The sequence below is a fragment of the Onthophagus taurus genome, chromosome 1, assembly GCF_036711975.1.
Source record: "Onthophagus taurus isolate NC chromosome 1, IU_Otau_3.0, whole genome shotgun sequence".
Lineage (NCBI taxonomy): Eukaryota > Metazoa > Arthropoda > Insecta > Coleoptera > Scarabaeidae > Onthophagus > Onthophagus taurus.
In genome coordinates this window covers 38,266,285-38,284,385 of record NC_091966.1, presented here as the reverse complement: position 1 = coordinate 38,284,385, position 18,101 = coordinate 38,266,285, and the positions used below count along the sequence as shown (strand labels likewise).

Here is an 18,101-nt window from a genome sequence, read left to right as displayed (position 1 = left end):
ACGACCTCAACTTGCTTAAAGTATACAACCTTGTAAACTATTCAGCTTTTTAAAGATTACATTTACAAGATACATTTTTCAAAACTGTGCTTATATCTATCGATAAGCCATCAATGTACTGCCTCGAACGCATGCAACCTCAGCTTGGTTAAATCATACATCCTTGCAAATTATTTAAATTTCTATTGATTTGATATACGTGAAGTGGACTTGGAAATAATGTTAGGATAAAGATGAACCACAAAAATGATCCTTTTTAGTCACTTCTTTTCTATTCTAATAAAGTCATCGGTATGCATTTTTAACCCTCTGGCATAAATATTCTCTACATCAAAAGAGTTCATGTTACCTTACCAGGTGATTTCTGTGGATAATCAAAAACATTGTATAACATCAATTTTGCAGGTGTTAATCATAACACATGTTATAATTAAAACGGCAGAGGTTATTTTAGAGTTAATATTAATTTACCAATTTCTACAAAAAAGGAGCAAAAATAAAACCAAAACTAATGTAAAAAATAAACAGGTCGATTTGTTATGGACAATAGTTTATTTATTTGTGAGAAATAAAAAAATGTAAATGTTTAATTTATTAATCCAAAACATGTTTTCTGTATTGTAGAAATTTAGATATTTTACGAGTAAATTCAACAATAGGATTAAAGGCAAAAAGTAGTTTATTTAATGCGAAGGTGTGGCTGCGTCTTATTTGAAACCATTCAGATCTTCAAAAGATAAAATTCAATCGTCCAAATTTTAATTTAAATAGAAAATGGAAGTATTTATTATTTTATACAAATTTGTTTTGTTTATTGTTGTGCTTTTAATAAAAACAGGTATAACTACAAATCGTTTGCGAAATTCCGCGGAATAATAAATAAATAAGGTAGCATACACGAGACCGCAATTAATGATAATTATTTATGATTGACAATAATCTATTAAGGATTAGAGAAAGATTAGGATCAATTTGTTATCCTAGATGTAGTATATAAACCCTACGCGATCATTCACATTTCAAACAAATCGAAAACTCAATTCAATAAGAAAATCTTTTCTACAAAATAAAAATGTTCACCTTAATCCTTTTGGGGGCTATTGTTACATTGGCTCAGGTAAGAATGTACTTAATACTATTTTTGAAAATTATTAATTATTAAAATTAGGCCAACAACCACCATGTCGAGGATCTTCAACCAAAAGTATTCCCACCCAAATCTCTTCATCGCCTAACATTATCAAAATCACCTAACGATAACAAAATCATTAATGGAAACGAAGTCGAGCAACACTCAATCCCATACCAAGCTGGAATTTTCTTTAACCTTCCCAATGGTAAACAAGGTTTTTGTGGAGGTTCTTTAATTTCTAATCGATACATCTTAACAGCAGCGCATTGCACCAATGGGTAAAATCAATTTAATTTAAAACAATACAAAAAAATACAATATTTCTCCATTATTTATAGATCTTTATCTGCTGAAGTCATACTCGGTGCCCATCACATTTGGGAAGACGAACCCACCCAAATAAGAATAAAATCATCCGAATTGCGTACACATGAACTTTACGGAACAAATGGAAATTTGTATGATATCGGACTTATTCAGTTACCCAACCCTGTAAAGCTGAATAAACACATCAACACCGTTTCTTTGCCCAGTCGTAAACATGAAAGTCATTCTTTCGTTGATGAAGATGCAAGAGTCAGCGGTTGGGGAATAACATCCGATGATGCCACTGGAATTTCTGACGTTTTGAAGTCCGCTGAATCCTTCATTATGGAAAACTGGCTTTGTTCTCTATTTTTCTTTGGGGCGGTCCGTGATAGTCACATTTGTTCCGATGGGCACACCAGTCAAGTATCGGCTTGCAGAGGTGATAGCGGTGGTCCGATCGTTGTTGATAACGTGCAAGTTGGACTTGTATCTTTTGGATCTGGATTTGGATGCGAAAGCATGTGGCCTACTGTGTATACGAGAATTACGAGTTATTTAGATTGGATCGAGAAACATACCGACGTTAAAATTAAAGAATAAGAATGTTATTTATATTATTTATTTGTGATGTAGATATTATTTTGTATTATTTATTCAGAATTAAATTATATGCGAATATTTAATAAAAAATGTGAAATTATTTATAAACAATTTTAATGTTATATATATTTTTAAATATCTATAACTGATCATAACAATAGTTTAACAAGAAAATTATAACACTGCTTCTCACTTAAAGCACTCCCTTGAACTGATCTATTACGAATAATGTCAATAATAAAAATGTTCGGTGCCGATCTGTAGCTTGAGATGGTGAAAACAGATATGGTAAAATACAATAAGTTGCTTCTTCACTTGAACAATTTGACCTGGGCTTATTTATATCATACATACTTGAAAACTGTAAACGTTTCCATCAATAAGCCATCGATGTGATACCTCGGCCGCAAACGTTCTCGTCTAGATTCAGTCATGCATTCTTGCAAACTGTCCAGCTTTTCATTACTACGGTATCAATGTAGAAACTCTCCTGATATTGTTATGATTCTAGAGATGTTTTAATACTAGCAAGAGATTTCCAAATGTCAGCTTATATCTGAATACGGTAGAAGTGCTCTGCACCTCTATGATATTAAAGATGTTTTGATACCAGAAGCGTCGTTTACAATAAAGATTGGCTATAAAACAGGATGTTAAAACAAGAATTTGTATGAAGCTAAAATAAGCTAAAAAATGAAATGTTACAATTATCATCGCATCTCTATGTTTCAGTATTAGAAATATTCCCTATGGACAAGAGCCAGATATTTCCAAACATCTTTATGGAGTTCGAGAAAGTTTTAGAATAAAGATGAACCACAAAGATGATCCGTTATGAACACAAATTTTCTACTCCTCCAGCAAAATCATTGGCCTGCACTTTTAACCCTCTGGCATAAATATTTTCTACATCAAAAGAGTTCATGTTACCTTATCAGGTAGTTTCTGTGGATAGTCAAAAACCTTATACATCATCAATTTCGCATGTGTTAATCATAAGTTATTATAACACATGTTATAATATATGCATGATAAAAACGGCAGAGGTTATTTTAGTGTTAATATTAATTTACGAATTTCTACAAAAAAGGAGCAAAAATAAAACCAAAACTAATGTAAAAAAACAAACAGGTCGATTTGTTATGGACAATAGCTTATTTATTGAGCGAGAAATAAAAAATGTAAACGTTTAATTTATTAATCCAAAACATGTTTTCTGTATAGTAGAAATTTAGATATTTTACGACTAAATTTAACAATAGGATTAAAGGCAAAAAGTAGTTTATTTAATGCGAAGGTGTGGTTGCGTCTTATTTTAAACCATTCAGATCTTCAAAACATAAAATTCAATCGCCCAACTTTTTACATAAAAAGAAAATAGGAGTATTTGTTATTTTATACAAATTTGTTTTGTTTATTGTTGTGTTTTTAATAAAAACAGGTATAGCTACAAATCATTTGCGGAATAATAAATAAATAAGGTAGCATACACGAGACCGCAATTAATGATAATTATCTATGATTGACAATAATCTATTAAGGATTAGAGAAAGATTAGGATCAATTTGTTATCCTAGATGTAGTATATAAACTCTACGCGATCATTCACATTTCAAACAAATCGAAAACTCAATTCAATAAGAAAAACTTTTCTACAAAATAAAAATGTTCACCTTAATCCTTTTGGGGGCTATTGTTACATTGGCTCAGGTAAGAATGTACTTAATACTATTTTTGAAAATTATTAATTATTAAAATTAGGCCAACAACCACCATGTCGAGGATCTTCAACCAAAAGTATTCCCACCCAAATCTCTTCATCGCCTAACATTATCAAAATCACCTAACGATAACAAAATCATTAATGGAAACGAAGTTGAGCAACACTCAATCCCATACCAAGCTGGAATTTTCTTTAACCTTCCCAATGGTAAACAAGGTTTTTGTGGAGGTTCTTTAATTTCTAATCGATACATCTTAACAGCAGCGCATTGCACCAATGGGTAAAATCAATTTAATTTAAAACAATCAAAAAAAAATACAATATTTCTCCATTATTTATAGATCTTTATCTGCTGAAGTCATACTCGGTGCCCATCACATTTGGGAAGACGAACCCACCCAAATAAGAATAAAATCATCCGAATTGCGTACACATGAACTTTACGGAACAAATGGAAATTTGTATGATATCGGACTTATTCAGTTACCCAACCCTGTAAAGCTGAACAAACACATCAACACCGTTTCTTTGCCCAGTCGCAAACACGAAAGTCATTCTTTCGTTGATGAAGATGCAAGAGTCAGCGGTTGGGGAATAACATCGGATGATGCCACTGGAATTTCTGACGTTTTGAAGTCCGCTGAATCTTTCATTATGGAAAACTGGCTTTGTTCTTTATTTTTCTTTGGGATGGTCCGTGATAGTCACATTTGTTCCGATGGGCACACCAGTCAAGTATCGGCTTGCAGAGGTGATAGCGGTGGTCCGATCGTTGTTGATAACGTGCAAGTTGGACTTGTATCTTTTGGATCTGGATTTGGATGTGAAAGCATGTGGCCTACTGTGTATACGAGAATTACGAGTTATTTAGATTGGATCGAAAAGCATACCGATGTTAAAATTAAAGAATAAGAATGTTATTTATATTATTTATTTGTGATGTAGATATTATTTTGTATTATTTATTCAGAATTAAATTATATACGAATATTTAATAAAAAATGTGAAATTATTTAAACAACTTTGATGTTATATATATATTTACAAATATATGTGCTTGACCAACATGCACAAATAAAACCAATGCTTTTTTTGTATTCAAACTATCTTTGCTAACTGAAAATTTAAAGTTAATGATAAATTCACAGCTCTCTATCCGCCTTACTTTTGAATGTATAACGAATACTGTTAATAATAAAAATATTTCCTGTGAATCTGTAATCTTGAGGACAAATACAATGAGTTCCTTCTTCACTTGAACCATATTAATTCTATGCATAACTTTTTCACCGATGTGACTAAAAGTATAACAAACCTGTGGTATCGACCTATAGATGAAGCGTTTCGGACGCAACCTCGGCTCATTTGAATCCTAAGTTCTTGAACAGTGTTCAGGTTTCCATCGAAAATGTATTAATGTAGTGCCTCAGTCGCAAGCGACCTCGGTTTGATTAAGTTATACATTTTGGCAGATTATCCAGCTTTATTCGGCTTATTTGAACCGTACATCCTTAAAAACTGTCCATCTTTTCATCGATATGGTATCAATGTAGCAACCATCCTGATAATGTTATGATGTTAAAGATGTTTTAATAGTATCAAAAGATCCCCAAATATCTATTTATAGGAGGATATATTAAAACCTCTCTGGCATTCCTTTGACATTAACGATCCTTTGATACCAGAAATACCACCCATACAGAGATGTCCGAAGTTTCAAAATATTTCTAATGATCTAAAGGTGCATTTACGATAAAGATAGGCTACAAAACAAGATGTGAAAACTATTTTATGGCAAAAACGGCAAAGGATATATTCAAAAATAAACAGATCGATTTGTTATGGACAATAACTTATTTATTTGCGAGAAATAAAAAAATGTAAACGATTCATTTGATAATCCAAAACATGTTTTTTGTATAGTAGAATACAATTTAGGTATTTTACGATCATATTCAACAATAGGATTAACGGCAAAAAGTGGTTTATTTAATGCGAAGATCTCGTTGCGTTTTATTTAAACCATTCAGATCTTCAAAAATAAAATTGAACTTCTTACTTAAAAAGAACATAGGAGTTTTGTTATTTTATACAAATTTGTTTTGTTTATTGTTGTGCTTTTAATAAAAACAGGTATAACTACATATCGGTTGCGAAATTCCGCGGAAAAATAAATAAATAAGGAAGCAGACGAGACCGCAATTAATAATAATTATCTATGATTGACAATAATCTATTCAGGATTAGAGAAAGATTAGGATCAATTTGTTATCCTAAATGTAGTATATAAACCCTACGCGATCATTCACATTTCAAACAAATCGAAAACTCAATTCAATAAGAAAATCTTTTCTACAAAATAAAAATGTTCACCTTAATCTTTTTGGGGGCTATTTTTACATTGGCTCAGGTAAGAATGTACTTAATATAATTTTTGAAAATTATTAATTATTAAAATTAGGCCAACTACCACCATGTCGAAGATCTTCAACCAAAAGTATTTCCACCCAAATCTCTTCATCGCCTAATATTATCTAAATCACCCATCGACAACAAAATCATCAACGGAAATGAAGTCGATAAGCATTCTATTCCATACCAAGCTGGAATTTTCTTTGACCTCCCCAATGGTAAACAAGGTTTTTGTGGAGGTTCTTTAATTTCTAATCGATACATCTTAACAGCAGCGCATTGCACCAATGGGTAAAATCAATTTAATTTAAAACAATCAAAAAAATACAATATTTCTCCATTATTTATAGATCTTTATCTGCTGAAGTCATACTCGGTGCCCATCACATTTGGGAAGACGAACCCACCCAAATAAGAATAAAATCATCCGAATTGCGTACACATGAACTTTACGGAACAAATGGAAATTTGTATGATATCGGACTTATTCAGTTACCCAACCCTGTAAAGCTCAACAAACACATCAACACCGTTTCTTTGCCCAGTCGTAAACATGAAAGTCATTCTTTTGTTGATGAAGATGCAAGAGTCAGCGGTTGGGGAATAACATCCGATGATGCCACTGGAATTTCCGACGTTTTGAAGTCCGCTGAATCCTTCATTATGGAAAACTGGCTTTGTTCTCTATTTTTCTTTGGGGCGGTCCGTGATAGTCACATTTGTTCCGAAGGGCACAACAGTCAAGTATCAGCTTGCAGAGGTGATAGCGGTGGTCCGATCGTTGTTGATAACGTGCAAGTTGGACTTGTATCTTTTGGATCTGGATTTGGATGCGAAAGCATGTGGCCTACTGTGTATACGAGAATTACGAGTTATTTAGATTGGATCGAGAAACATACCGATGTTAAAATTAAAGAATAAGAATGTTATTTATATTATTTATTTGTGATGTAGACGTAGTTATTATTTATTATTAATTAAAAATTAACTTATTATTATACAGAAAGAAAAATAAAATTTAATTCAAGTAAATCCAAAATGACTAAATATTTATTTAACTGGTATACTTCAATGCTATCATAACGTAACCACTCATTTTCAAAAAATGAGATAGCCACGATTGCTGTAATTTGTAAAGTATGAAGCAGTTTTTGAACTAGGATTGTCAAAAAATATTGGAAAGTAAAGTTTTAGCATTGTGTTGAATGTTTTTTGAATTCTGGTGTTTTTTATGACTTCTTTACCATGAAAAAAAGGAACGGCTTGACGAACCAAAATTATCTTAGTTTGCAAAGTGCATACATAAGTACTGAATAAGTTGTTCAAATTTGAAAAGAATTCGTCCCATAGATTTCGAGATAACGTGGTCACCGTCTTGAAAGAAACAGTTTTCAGAAAAATGCGTTTAAACATTTAATGTTTGTTAAAGCAGCTACATCGGGTCTGTTCAACACTGTAATTTCCAAACGATTCCGAATATCGCAAATCACTTTAACCACATATTTGACATTATATTTAGATACAATTTAGATAAGTTGAATAAATAAATAAAGTTGAATTTTGAAAACAAATGTAAAAATATAGAAAGTAGATAATGAAAGAAAGATGTTTCAATAAAATAGTTCCAATTAAGACAACAACAATAATTTTCGTTATTCTACGTAATAATTTTAAACACAACTCATATAAAAACAGAACATTGTATAAAAATAGTGGATTTTACGACCAATTTATCATCTATCAATTACGAGTGATAAAACGAAAGTGATTTGTTTAATGCGAAGCCATACTTGCGCGTTATTTGAAATAAAACAACATCAAACAGTACAATATAATAATTCATTCCATTGTGTATTATTAAAAAACGAGAAAAAAGTTTCTTGTTTTATAGAGATCCGTGTTGGTTATTGTTGTTTTATTGATAAAAATAAGATCAACTAATAAATCATTTACGGAATGTTGCGAAAAAACAAGTTGTCATACACGCGACTACAATTAATAGTTTATTTATTTCCCGTGTTTATGAATAGAACGATAACCTATTTTGCATGAGGATTATAGGGAGATAAGGATCAATTTATCATATTGTCCGGTTTAGATGTAGTATAACTGATAAACATAGTACATATAGTATAGTAATTTTCTATTGTCTAAGTTGACAACATCCCATTGTGAATGATTTTGTGTTTGTTTTTAATCAAAGGTGACAAAAACTAAAATAATCATAAATATAATTATAATTATTTATTTACTATGTATACATTAATAAATGGTTTTTATTTAACGCATATCCTAATCGTCTCTTTAATCCAAGACACATAATGGCTAACTCTAGTATAAACAGATGGAGCTTTGTATTCACACCCATATTTATGTACAAATGAGGCAATACCAACTAAAACTCCATCGACAACAAGAGGACCGCCGCTATCGCCATAACAAATGGATCCGAAACCACCTCTACTGTCAGTGCAAATGTTAGTATCTTGAATTAAAAAATCATCGTAATAACGTGAGCACTCAACATTGCCTATAATTTTAGTTATAGCGCATCTCAACTGTTTTGGGTAATCTTCGTATAAACGATCTGAAGTTGCACCCCAACCCGAGATTGTGGCAAATTTGTTTACAGAAAAAAAGGGTTCCCAAAATAAAGATGGTAATGAAATTACCATTATTTCGTTACTTAACTGTACCGGATTTGGAAGTTGAATCAATGCGATGTCGTTTTTTAATGTTTTTGGGTTGAAGTTTTTGTGATTGTAAATACTTTTTGATCTCATCAAGGTGTAAGAACAATCCATGTTAAAATTATGAAGACCAAGATACACATCTACTAACAATGCACTTAAAAAAAATAATAAATTAATAAATAATTTTTTTATTAGTAAATCTTTTTATTTACCGTTCAGTGCAATGAGCTGCAGTTAAAACGTAACTTGGCGAAATTAATACTCCTCCACAATTAATATTAAAATAGTATTCGGGACAATTTAAAACTCCGGGTTTTAAAAATTCTAATCCAACTTGGTATGGGATTGAATGAGGATATGCCTCGCATCCATTCACTATTCTTTTAACACGACGCGAGCTTTGATCATTAACCTGTTAAATCTCTTATTACAGTTAATAAAATCGTTTTAAAACGTACTTTACCTGAATCGAAATCGTGCCGAGTTGAATTAAAAAGAATAAAGTAAGGAAATTCATCCTTGCTCTTCTTCAGCGGGAACAAAACTAAAGATCGATGGGATTATTTTCTTTTATATACGTTTTTTCTGTTTATATATATACTTTATTTTAGATAATAATATTTATAAAGCTTTTGAAAACATGTATTTATTTAATTTTTATATTAGAGTGATCTTTAATCCAATCTATATAACCAGTAACTCTTGAGTAAACTGTTGGCCATTGTGATTCACACCTAAGCACAGAGCCAAATGATACCAACCCAATTAATATATCATTAATTACTAAAAGACCACCTCAAAACTCTGCTCTAATACGGATGCCGACCCTAATTTTATTATTATTATTATTTTTCTGCAAAAAGGCATAGAAGATCTACTTCCAGTAATAATATCCCTATATATAGCGTCAGCTATATACCTACATTATGGAGGAAAGAACTTCATTTCTCCGCAAAGGGATGGAAAAGGTAATTGAGCAATACCTTACGAATGAAGGGCTTGTCACCAATCCACTTCATCCAAGTCAACATGCTTATCAGAAAGCTAAATCAAAAAGTTGTAACCAAAAAGATGGCCCTATGTGGTATCATAGATATAGAAGGTGTTTTTGATAACACCACAATAGGTATAGAGTAGGTATAAGCATTAGTGGACCAAATAGCCGCATTAAGTTGCCCCTCAGGTCAGACATAACCATTTTTCAAACTTAAGTTCTTAATATAAACTTCTGCACACAATCTAGCGCTGAAAAACAACTAAAACTAGAACTAATACTACTTGTATATATTGGAATCCATGTTGCAAGTTAAATATGTAATAAATAATAAAATAACTTCTACTTGCTTTATTTAAATATACAGTCGTACATGTTTCAGGAAATTATTCCCATCTTCAGCGACAAGCTATTAAAATAATGAAAATCACATTAGATATTAATCTTATGGTAACATTTAAAATCAAATAACTAGAATTAAAAATGAAAAGTGAACTCTGAACATATTAAAAAAGAACTCACCATCAGGAACCGTAAGAAGGATCACAAACCAAGCAAAACATATAAAAAACAATAGTTTTCTAAAGGGAAAAATCATGTTAAAATGAATTCAAAATATAATAAAAATTTTTTCAAATGGCGTTAAAATTACGTTAAATCTAAGACAAAAAGGAAATAAAATTAAATATATTAGAGAATAAAAGAAAGAGAGTCTTACCTATAAAAATATAAATAACAAATCAAACATTAAAATTAAATTGTAAAAAACATATAAGGTATAACATTAAATTTGGTTTGTTCATTTGGAGGATTGAAAGACACTGAAGGTGAAACCAGATACATTCCAAAAGGAACGAAAAACAGGAAAAAAGGAAAAGACCCCCCCCAGGACAAAGAAAGAATATATGGATTATATTGGATTGAGCTTTATTTTTACGCAATCCAATGTTTTCAAACATAAACTAGAGACAGGTCATGTAATAAATTACAAAGATGTAAAATTAATTCGTAAATGCCAAAAAAGTTACAAATTGGATTTATTGGTATTATTGGAGATTCATAAACATAAAAAGAACAACAAACTTAATGTTATTAATGACCAAATTTATAATAATGACAAACCATTGTTTAATTATCTTATTTAGGATGTACAAGATTTTTTGAATTTTATGTTTTTGTATTTGTTAAATATTTCCGCAGTCTTGAAACTAGTTACCCTGATGTTTCCTTTTCATATATTCTTGCTTTGTCCTGGGTGGGGGTCTTTTCCTTTTTTCCTGTTTTTCGTTCCTTTTGGAATGTATCTGGTTTCACCTTCAGTGTCTTTCAATCCTCCAAATTTAATGTTATACCTTATATGTTTTTTACAATTTAATTTTAATGTTTGATTTGTTATTTATATTTTTATAGGTAAGACTCTCTTTCTTTTGTTCTCTAATATATTTAATTTTATTTCCTTTTTGTCTTAGATTTAACGTAATTTTAAGTCCATTTGAAAAAAATTTTATTATATTTTGAATTCATTTTAACATGGTTTTTCTTTTAGAAAACTATTGTTTTTTATATGTTTTGCTTGGTTTGTGATCCTTCTTACGGTTCCTGACGGTGAGTTTTTTTTAATATGCTCAGAGTTCACTTTTCATTTTTAATTCTAGTTATTTGATTTTAAATGTTACCATAAGATTAATATCTAATGTGATTTTCATTATTTTAATAGCTTGTCGCTGAAGATGGGAATAATTTCCTGAAACATGTACGACTGTATATTTAAATAAAGCAAGTAGAAGTTGTTTTATTATTTATTAATACTACTTGGTTTATAGATCCATTTTCGTGAAAAGATCTTTCTGTCAATAAATAATAAAAGTAAAGATGTTGATAATTATTTATTTATTATGTATACATACATTAATGAACTTATTATTGAACACATATTCTTAATGTAACCAAAATTTTTAATGAATATACATGTGATTAACAGGAAAAGATGCATTCCTAATCGTGTCGTCAATCCAAGACACGTAATGGCTAACTCTAGTATAAACAGACGGAGTTTTGGAATCGCATCCATTTTGATGTATAAATGAGGCAATACCAACTAAAACTCCATCGACAACAAGAGGAGCACCGACATCGCCATGACAAATCGATCCGAAACCATCTTTGCCATCAGTGCAAATATTGGTATTCCGAATATCAAAACCAAAATTAAAATAATTTGAGCACTCAACATTGTCGATAATTTTGGTTATAGCGCTTCTTAATTGTTTTGGTTGATATTGTGAACGATCTGATGTTTTACCCCAGCCCGAGATTGTACCAATTTTGTTTGTGTAAGAATCGAACATCGCACACAAAAATGGTAACGGAATTATGTTTATTTTATCATTTAACGGTACCGAGTGTGGAAGTTCAATTAATGCGATGTCGTTTTCTAATGTTTCTGCGTTGTAGTCTGCGTGTTCGAAAATGTATTTTGGACTCATCATGGTGTAAGGATCCGTGTCAAAATTATGAATACCAAAATACAGATACATCGAAGACACACTTAAAAAAATTAATAAATAAATTAATAGAAGACAGTAAACGTATGTTCTTTTTATTTACCCTTGAGTGCAACGAGCTGCAGTTAAAACAAAATTTCGCGAAATTAAAGCTCCTGCGCAATCAATAATATAATCGGTATCGAAACGAGTTCTTAAACCAACTTGGTATGGAATTGAAAGGGGATTTGCCTCGCATCCATTCACTAGTCGTTTGACACGACGCGATCTTTGATCATTAGCCTGTTAAATTTCTTATTACAGTTAATAAAATCGATTTAAAACTTACTTTACCTGAATAGAAATCGTGCCGAGTTGAATTAAAAAGAATAAAGTAAGGAAATTCATCTTTGCTCTTCTTCAGCGGGAACAAAACTAAAGATCGATGGGATTATTTTCTTTTATATACGTTTTTACTGTTTATATATATACTTTATTTTAGATAATAATATTTATAAAGCTTTTGAAAACATGTATTTATTTAATTTTTATAGTAGAATGTTCTTTAATCCAATCTAAATAACTAGTAACTCTTGAGTAAACTGTTGGCCATTGTGATTCACACCCAAGTACAGATCCAAATGATACCAACCCAACTAATATATCATCAACTACTAAAGGACCACCACTATCGCCATCGCACGCAGCCCCTAGATTACCATAACTTTCAGAACAAATATGACTATCTCTAATAGAACCAAAATATGCAATTCCACAAAGTCGGTTGTCCATAATTTTCGTTTGAGCGACGTATAAATGATCGGAAATCGTTGGGGCATCATCAGAAAGTAAACCCCAACCAGTAATCGTAGCGTTTTCGTTTAAAAATGATTCTGTTTGTTGTTGGCGCGATGGCAAATTTATGATGTTAATTTGATCCGTTAATTTAATTGGATTTCGTAACCGAATAAGAGCGATATCATCTACACCGACTTTATAATTGTCGTGTGTGATGAAATCGGAGGATATAATTCTAATTTGATTTGGTTCCTCTTTCCAAATGTTATGGGCACCTAGAACTACCTCAGCAAGGATTGATCTAAAATGGGAAGGTGTTAATTGAAGTTTTAAGTTAAAATTATTGGATTTACCCATTTGTGCAATGAGCCGCTGTTAAAACGTCGTATTCAGATATTAAGGCACCCCCACAAAACGTTGTTTTATTATTTGCACGTTTGAAGAAAATACCAACTTGATAAGGGATTGAATTGGGATCGGCTTCGTTGCCATTAATGATTTTTGATAGGGGATTTCCCTGTTTAAAAGTTTTTTTGATTAATTAATTAATTAAAGAGATTTATTAACTTACTCCAACAAAAACGCAGGTGATTATTGTTGTAATAAATATTTGTTTAAACATTGTTGCTTTATTGAAATGATTTAGGTTTTGAATATTTATTTAAACTACCTCAGCTTTTATACTATTAGGTTAATATTGATAAGAATTTTTATTTAATGTTTAATGATAATAAATACAGGTGATTTATAACCATATTTCTAGAAAGCCGATCAATAACAATACTATCGCTATCAATATCTAGTATAAACAGATGGAGCTTTGTATTCACACCCATATTCATGTACAAAGGAACCAATACAAAACTAAAACTCCATCGTCAACAATCTATCTTGAATTAAAAAATCATTGTAATAACGTGAGCACTCAACTTTGCCTATAATTTTAGTAATAGCGCATCTCAACTGTTTTGGGGGATCTTCATATAAACGATCTGAAGTTGCACCCCAACAAGAGATTGTGGCAAATTTGTTTACAGAAAAAAGGGTTCCAAAATAAAGATGGTAATGAAATTATCATATAGCAGGAGATATTTGTTTATGCCATTAGCAAACTTGTAAAATGTTGTTCCAGAATAGGATATTGGATTACAAATGACACTCAATTAATCATTCCTATATTTCGATCCTATATTGAATCTCATTCAGGGAGTGAAACTCACATTGTAATGAAACTGGTTAAAATATTAAATACAAAAGTATATATCGTCTAAATTTTTCTTCGTACAGAAAACACAACACGTTGTTACAGACCATAGCGCTTTTTCCATGAAATTATTATTATTTTGTTACTTAACTGTACCGGTTTTGGAAGTTAAATTAATGCGATGTCGTTTTCTAATATTATTAAGTTGAAATTTACGTGATTGTAAACATTTTATGATCTCATCAAGGTGTAAGAACAATCCATGTTAAAATTATGAAGACCAAGATATATATCTACTAATAATCCACTTAAAATAATAATAAATCAATAAATTTTTTATTAGTAAATCTTTTTGTTTACCGGTGAGTGCAATGAGCTGCAGTTAAAACGTAACTTGGCTTCAATCCAATCCAAATAACTTGTAACTCTTGAATAAATAGTTGGTCATACTCTTAGTACTCCGCATCCGAGACTGAGGATGATACCAACCCAACTAACATATAATTAATATAGAAGTCTGAAGACGCACGGCTAAATCCGAATGTTTCTAGTTCTTGGTCTAGTGCTATTTCTAGTTTTAGTTAAATAAAAATATATAAAAATGTAGAGCTGCTTTGCTTGGCTATTCGAAAAGAAAAAAAATAAGCTGATGCAGCTTCTACGAAAGCATAGATAATATGGCTCGAGTTGCCCGCCTGCATAAGATTTTGGTGAAAGACCATAACATGCAAACAAGACGGTAGATATACTAAAGATGCTAACACACACTTCCCTTCCTCAAAAGTCTGCTCTAATACGGATACCGACGCTGAAGTTATGGATATAACCCGTCCATCTGGTAGGATTTGCAGTGTACCTGAAAAAATCATCACACCCAACAGAGTAAGGTATTCTGCTTTTTTTCTGCAAAAGGGCATAGAAGACCTACTGCCAGTAATAATATCCCTATATATAACTACCTATAGCTTCAGCTATACACCTATATTATGGAGGAAAATAAATGTGGTCTTTATATCAAAAGGTGATAGGCATTCAAACGCCGATCCTAAGGGATACAGACGTGAAAGCTGAAATTAGGCTGATGCCTAACTTCATTTCTCCTCAAAGAGATGGAAAAGGTAATTGATCAATACCTTAGGTACCGACTGCTTGTCACCAATCCACTCCATAAAAGTCAACATGCTTATCAAAAAACAAAATCAACAATTACTGCTCTCCATGCTTTGAGAAGCATTTTAGAGGAGACAATTGCAACCAAAGAGATAGTCCTATGTGCTTTCATAGACATAGAGGGTTGGGTTGGGTTGAGGAGACAATTGCGACCAAATAGATAGTCCTATGTGCTTTCATAGACATAGAGGGTGCTTTTGATAACATCATAAAAGAAGCCCTTGGCTGGTACACCGATGCTTCAAAGACAGTTGGATCCGGAGTAGGTATAGGCATTGGTGGACCAAATATCCATATTAAATTGCCCCTCAGATCGGACATAACCATTTTTCAAACTGAAGTTCTTGCTATAAACTTCTGCGCACAGTCAAGCGCTGAATAACAACTAAAACTAGAACTAGACTACTTGGTTTATAGATCCACTTTCGTTAACAGATCTTTCTGTCAATAAATAATAAGAGTAAAAATGTTGATAATTATTTATTTATTAATTATACATACATTAATGAACTTATTATTGAACACATATTCTTAATGCAACCAAAATTTTCAATTTTTTAATTAATATACATCTGATTAACAGTAAAAGATGCATCCCTAATCTTTTCGTTAATCCAAGACACATAATGGCTAACTCTAGTATAAACAGACGGAGCTTTGGAATCACATCCATTTGGATGTATGAATGAGGCAAGACCAACTAATACTCCATCGATAACAAGAGGAGCGCCGGCATCGCCATAACAAACCGATCCGAAACCATCTGTACCATCAGTGCAAATGTTAGTATTCCGAATATCAAAATCAAAATAATTTGAGCACTCAGCATTGTCGATAATTTTGGTTATAGCGCTTCTTAATTGTTTTGGTTGATATTCTGAACGTTCTGAAGTTACACCCCAGCCCGAGATTGTGCCAATTTTATTTGTGTAAGAATCGAACAAAAATGGTAATGGAATTATGTTTATTCTATCATTTAACGGTACCGAGTGTGGAAGTTCAATTAATGCGATGTCGTTTTCTAAGGTTTCTGCGTTGTAGTCTTCGTGATTGAAAATGTTTTTTGAACTCATCACGGTGTAAGGATCCGTTTCAAAATTATGAATACCAAAATACAGATATATCGACATCACACTTAAAAAAATCAACAAATAAATTAATAAATAGAGACAGTATTTTATTTTTATTTACCCTTGAGTGCAACGAGCTGCAGTTAAAACGAAATCTCGCGAAATTAAAACTCCTGCGCAATCAATAATATAATCGGTATCGAAATGAGTTTTTAAACCAACTTGGTATGGAATTGAAAGGGGATTTGGCTCGCATCCATTCACTACTCTTTTGACACGACGCGATCTTTCATCATTAGCCTGTTAAATTTCTTATTACAGTTAATAAAATCGATTTAAAACTTACTTTACCTGAATAGAAATCGTGCCGAGTTGAATTAAAAAGAATAAAGTAAGGAAATTCATCTTTCCTCTTCTTCAGTGGGAACAAAACTAAAGATCGATGGGATTATTTTCTTTTATATACGTTTTTACTGTTTATATATATACTTTATTTTAGATAATAATATTTATAAAGCTTTTGAAAACATGTATTTATTTCATTTTTATAGTAGAATGGTCTTTAATCCAATCTAAATAACTAGTAACTCTTGAGTAAACTGTTGGCCATTGTGATTCACACCCAAGTACAGATCCAAATGATACCAACCCAACTAATATATCATCAACTACTAAAGGACCACCACTATCGCCATCACACGCAGCCCCTAGATTACCATAACTTTCAGAACAAATATGACTATCTCTAATAGAACCAAAATATGCAATTCCACAAAGTCGGTTGTCCATAATTTTCGTTTGAGCGACGTATAAATGATCGGAAATCGTTGGGGCATCATCAGAAAGTAAACCCCAACCAGTAATCGTAGCGTTTTCGTTTAAAAATGATTCTGTTTCTTGTTGGCGCGATGGCAAATTTATGATGTTAATTTGATCCGTTAATTTAATTGGATTTCGTAACCGAATAAGAGCGATATCATCTACACCGACTTTATAATTGTCGTGTGTGATGAAATCGGAGGATATAATTCTAATTTGACTTGGTTCCTCTTTCCAAATATTATGGGCACCTAGAACTACCTCAGCAAGGATTGATCTAAAACGGGAAGGTTTTAATTGAAATTTTAAGTTAAAATTATTGGATTTACCCATTTGTGCAATGAGCCGCTGTTAAAACGTCGTATTCAGATATTAAGGCACCCCCACAAAACGTTGTTTTATTATTTGCACGTTTAAAGAAAATACCAACTTGATAAGGGATTGAATTGGGATCGGCTTCGTTGCCATTAATGATTTTTGATAGGGGATTTCCCTATTTAAAAGTTTTAATTAATTAATTATTTAAAGAGATTAATTAACTTACCCCAACAAAAACGCAGGTGATTATTGTTGTAATAAATATTTGTTTAAACATTGTTGCTTTATTGAAATGATTTAGGTTTTGAATATTTATTTAAACTACCTCAGCTTTTATACTATTAGGTTAATATTGATAAGAATTTTTATTTAATGT

The 18,101-nt window shown here is 31.5% G+C and overlaps 8 protein-coding genes across 14 annotated transcripts in view; 3 read left to right on the top strand and 5 right to left on the bottom strand.

Annotated features, from left to right (window-relative positions):
* Nucleotides 1-18,101, bottom strand: part of LOC111428863 (supervillin) — a 133,517-nt gene that overhangs the window by 32,654 nt on the left and 82,762 nt on the right. The window lies entirely within an intron of this gene.
* On the top strand, nucleotides 1,011-2,141 carry LOC111428865 (brachyurin-like). The gene is made up of 3 exons (XM_023064570.2): nucleotides 1,011-1,117; nucleotides 1,169-1,410; nucleotides 1,471-2,141. The coding sequence occupies exons 1-3, from the start codon at nucleotides 1,073-1,075 to the stop codon at nucleotides 2,039-2,041; spliced, it is 858 nt and encodes a 285-aa protein (XP_022920338.2). The 5' UTR covers nucleotides 1,011-1,072; the 3' UTR covers nucleotides 2,042-2,141.
* On the top strand, nucleotides 3,644-4,786 carry LOC139432609 (brachyurin-like). The gene is made up of 3 exons (XM_071201282.1): nucleotides 3,644-3,751; nucleotides 3,803-4,044; nucleotides 4,106-4,786. The coding sequence occupies exons 1-3, from the start codon at nucleotides 3,707-3,709 to the stop codon at nucleotides 4,674-4,676; spliced, it is 858 nt and encodes a 285-aa protein (XP_071057383.1). The 5' UTR covers nucleotides 3,644-3,706; the 3' UTR covers nucleotides 4,677-4,786.
* On the top strand, nucleotides 6,065-7,215 carry LOC111428866 (brachyurin-like). Its single transcript, XM_023064574.2, has 3 exons — nucleotides 6,065-6,174; nucleotides 6,226-6,467; nucleotides 6,527-7,215. Exons 1-3 carry the CDS (start codon nucleotides 6,130-6,132, stop codon nucleotides 7,095-7,097), a joined length of 858 nt encoding a protein of 285 aa, XP_022920342.2. The 5' UTR covers nucleotides 6,065-6,129; the 3' UTR covers nucleotides 7,098-7,215.
* LOC111428870 (brachyurin-like) lies at nucleotides 8,399-9,446 on the bottom strand. The gene is made up of 3 exons (XM_023064580.2): nucleotides 9,333-9,446; nucleotides 9,082-9,281; nucleotides 8,399-9,023 (listed from the first exon to the last, which is right to left on the bottom strand). The coding sequence occupies exons 1-3, from the start codon at nucleotides 9,384-9,386 to the stop codon at nucleotides 8,453-8,455; spliced, it is 825 nt and encodes a 274-aa protein (XP_022920348.2). The 5' UTR covers nucleotides 9,387-9,446; the 3' UTR covers nucleotides 8,399-8,452.
* On the bottom strand, nucleotides 11,735-13,979 carry LOC111428869 (transmembrane protease serine 9-like). Its single transcript, XM_023064579.2, has 6 exons — nucleotides 13,716-13,979; nucleotides 13,498-13,661; nucleotides 12,900-13,445; nucleotides 12,701-12,764; nucleotides 12,471-12,649; nucleotides 11,735-12,410 (listed from the first exon to the last, which is right to left on the bottom strand). The coding sequence occupies exons 1-6, from the start codon at nucleotides 13,764-13,766 to the stop codon at nucleotides 11,819-11,821; spliced, it is 1,596 nt and encodes a 531-aa protein (XP_022920347.2). The 5' UTR covers nucleotides 13,767-13,979; the 3' UTR covers nucleotides 11,735-11,818.
* LOC111428871 (brachyurin-like) lies at nucleotides 15,986-17,048 on the bottom strand. Its single transcript, XM_023064583.2, has 3 exons — nucleotides 16,940-17,048; nucleotides 16,710-16,888; nucleotides 15,986-16,652 (listed from the first exon to the last, which is right to left on the bottom strand). The coding sequence occupies exons 1-3, from the start codon at nucleotides 16,991-16,993 to the stop codon at nucleotides 16,076-16,078; spliced, it is 810 nt and encodes a 269-aa protein (XP_022920351.2). The 5' UTR covers nucleotides 16,994-17,048; the 3' UTR covers nucleotides 15,986-16,075.
* On the bottom strand, nucleotides 17,105-18,020 carry LOC111428872 (brachyurin-like). Its single transcript, XM_023064584.2, has 3 exons — nucleotides 17,952-18,020; nucleotides 17,737-17,900; nucleotides 17,105-17,684 (listed from the first exon to the last, which is right to left on the bottom strand). The coding sequence occupies exons 1-3, from the start codon at nucleotides 18,000-18,002 to the stop codon at nucleotides 17,123-17,125; spliced, it is 777 nt and encodes a 258-aa protein (XP_022920352.2). The 5' UTR covers nucleotides 18,003-18,020; the 3' UTR covers nucleotides 17,105-17,122.

What these genes read in the sequence shown, in the direction of transcription:
- LOC111428866 (XM_023064574.2), top strand. Translation starts at nt 6,130, where the DNA reads ATGTTCACCTTAATCTTTTTGGGGGCTATTTTTACATTGGCTCAG. An exon ending in CTATTTTTACATTGGCTCAG is followed by an intron (nt 6,175 to 6,225) that starts GTAAGAATGTAC and finishes TATTAAAATTAG; the next exon opens with GCCAACTACCACCATGTCGA. An exon ending in GCAGCGCATTGCACCAATGG is followed by an intron (nt 6,468 to 6,526) that starts GTAAAATCAATT and finishes CATTATTTATAG; the next exon opens with ATCTTTATCTGCTGAAGTCA.
- LOC111428871 (XM_023064583.2), bottom strand. Translation starts at nt 16,993, where the DNA reads ATGAATTTCCTTACTTTATTCTTTTTAATTCAACTCGGCACGATTTCT. An exon ending in TCGGCACGATTTCTATTCAG is followed by an intron (nt 16,889 to 16,939) that starts GTAAAGTAAGTT and finishes GAAATTTAACAG; the next exon opens with GCTAATGATGAAAGATCGCG. An exon ending in GCAGCTCGTTGCACTCAAGG is followed by an intron (nt 16,653 to 16,709) that starts GTAAATAAAAAT and finishes GATTTTTTTAAG; the next exon opens with TGTGATGTCGATATATCTGT.
- LOC139432609 (XM_071201282.1), top strand. Translation starts at nt 3,707, where the DNA reads ATGTTCACCTTAATCCTTTTGGGGGCTATTGTTACATTGGCTCAG. An exon ending in CTATTGTTACATTGGCTCAG is followed by an intron (nt 3,752 to 3,802) that starts GTAAGAATGTAC and finishes TATTAAAATTAG; the next exon opens with GCCAACAACCACCATGTCGA. An exon ending in GCAGCGCATTGCACCAATGG is followed by an intron (nt 4,045 to 4,105) that starts GTAAAATCAATT and finishes CATTATTTATAG; the next exon opens with ATCTTTATCTGCTGAAGTCA.
- LOC111428869 (XM_023064579.2), bottom strand. Translation starts at nt 13,766, where the DNA reads ATGTTTAAACAAATATTTATTACAACAATAATCACCTGCGTTTTTGTT. An exon ending in TCACCTGCGTTTTTGTTGGA is followed by an intron (nt 13,662 to 13,715) that starts GTAAGTTAATAA and finishes ACTTTTAAACAG; the next exon opens with GGAAATCCCCTATCAAAAAT. An exon ending in GCAGCTCGTTGCACTCAAGG is followed by an intron (nt 12,411 to 12,470) that starts GTAAATAAAAAG and finishes AATTTTTTTAAG; the next exon opens with TGTGTCTTCGATGTATCTGT.
- LOC111428865 (XM_023064570.2), top strand. Translation starts at nt 1,073, where the DNA reads ATGTTCACCTTAATCCTTTTGGGGGCTATTGTTACATTGGCTCAG. An exon ending in CTATTGTTACATTGGCTCAG is followed by an intron (nt 1,118 to 1,168) that starts GTAAGAATGTAC and finishes TATTAAAATTAG; the next exon opens with GCCAACAACCACCATGTCGA. An exon ending in GCAGCGCATTGCACCAATGG is followed by an intron (nt 1,411 to 1,470) that starts GTAAAATCAATT and finishes CATTATTTATAG; the next exon opens with ATCTTTATCTGCTGAAGTCA.
- LOC111428872 (XM_023064584.2), bottom strand. Translation starts at nt 18,002, where the DNA reads ATGTTTAAACAAATATTTATTACAACAATAATCACCTGCGTTTTTGTT. An exon ending in TCACCTGCGTTTTTGTTGGG is followed by an intron (nt 17,901 to 17,951) that starts GTAAGTTAATTA and finishes ACTTTTAAATAG; the next exon opens with GGAAATCCCCTATCAAAAAT. An exon ending in GCGGCTCATTGCACAAATGG is followed by an intron (nt 17,685 to 17,736) that starts GTAAATCCAATA and finishes TTCCCGTTTTAG; the next exon opens with ATCAATCCTTGCTGAGGTAG.
- LOC111428870 (XM_023064580.2), bottom strand. Translation starts at nt 9,386, where the DNA reads ATGAATTTCCTTACTTTATTCTTTTTAATTCAACTCGGCACGATTTCG. An exon ending in TCGGCACGATTTCGATTCAG is followed by an intron (nt 9,282 to 9,332) that starts GTAAAGTACGTT and finishes GAGATTTAACAG; the next exon opens with GTTAATGATCAAAGCTCGCG. An exon ending in GCAGCTCATTGCACTGAACG is followed by an intron (nt 9,024 to 9,081) that starts GTAAATAAAAAG and finishes ATTTTTTTTAAG; the next exon opens with TGCATTGTTAGTAGATGTGT.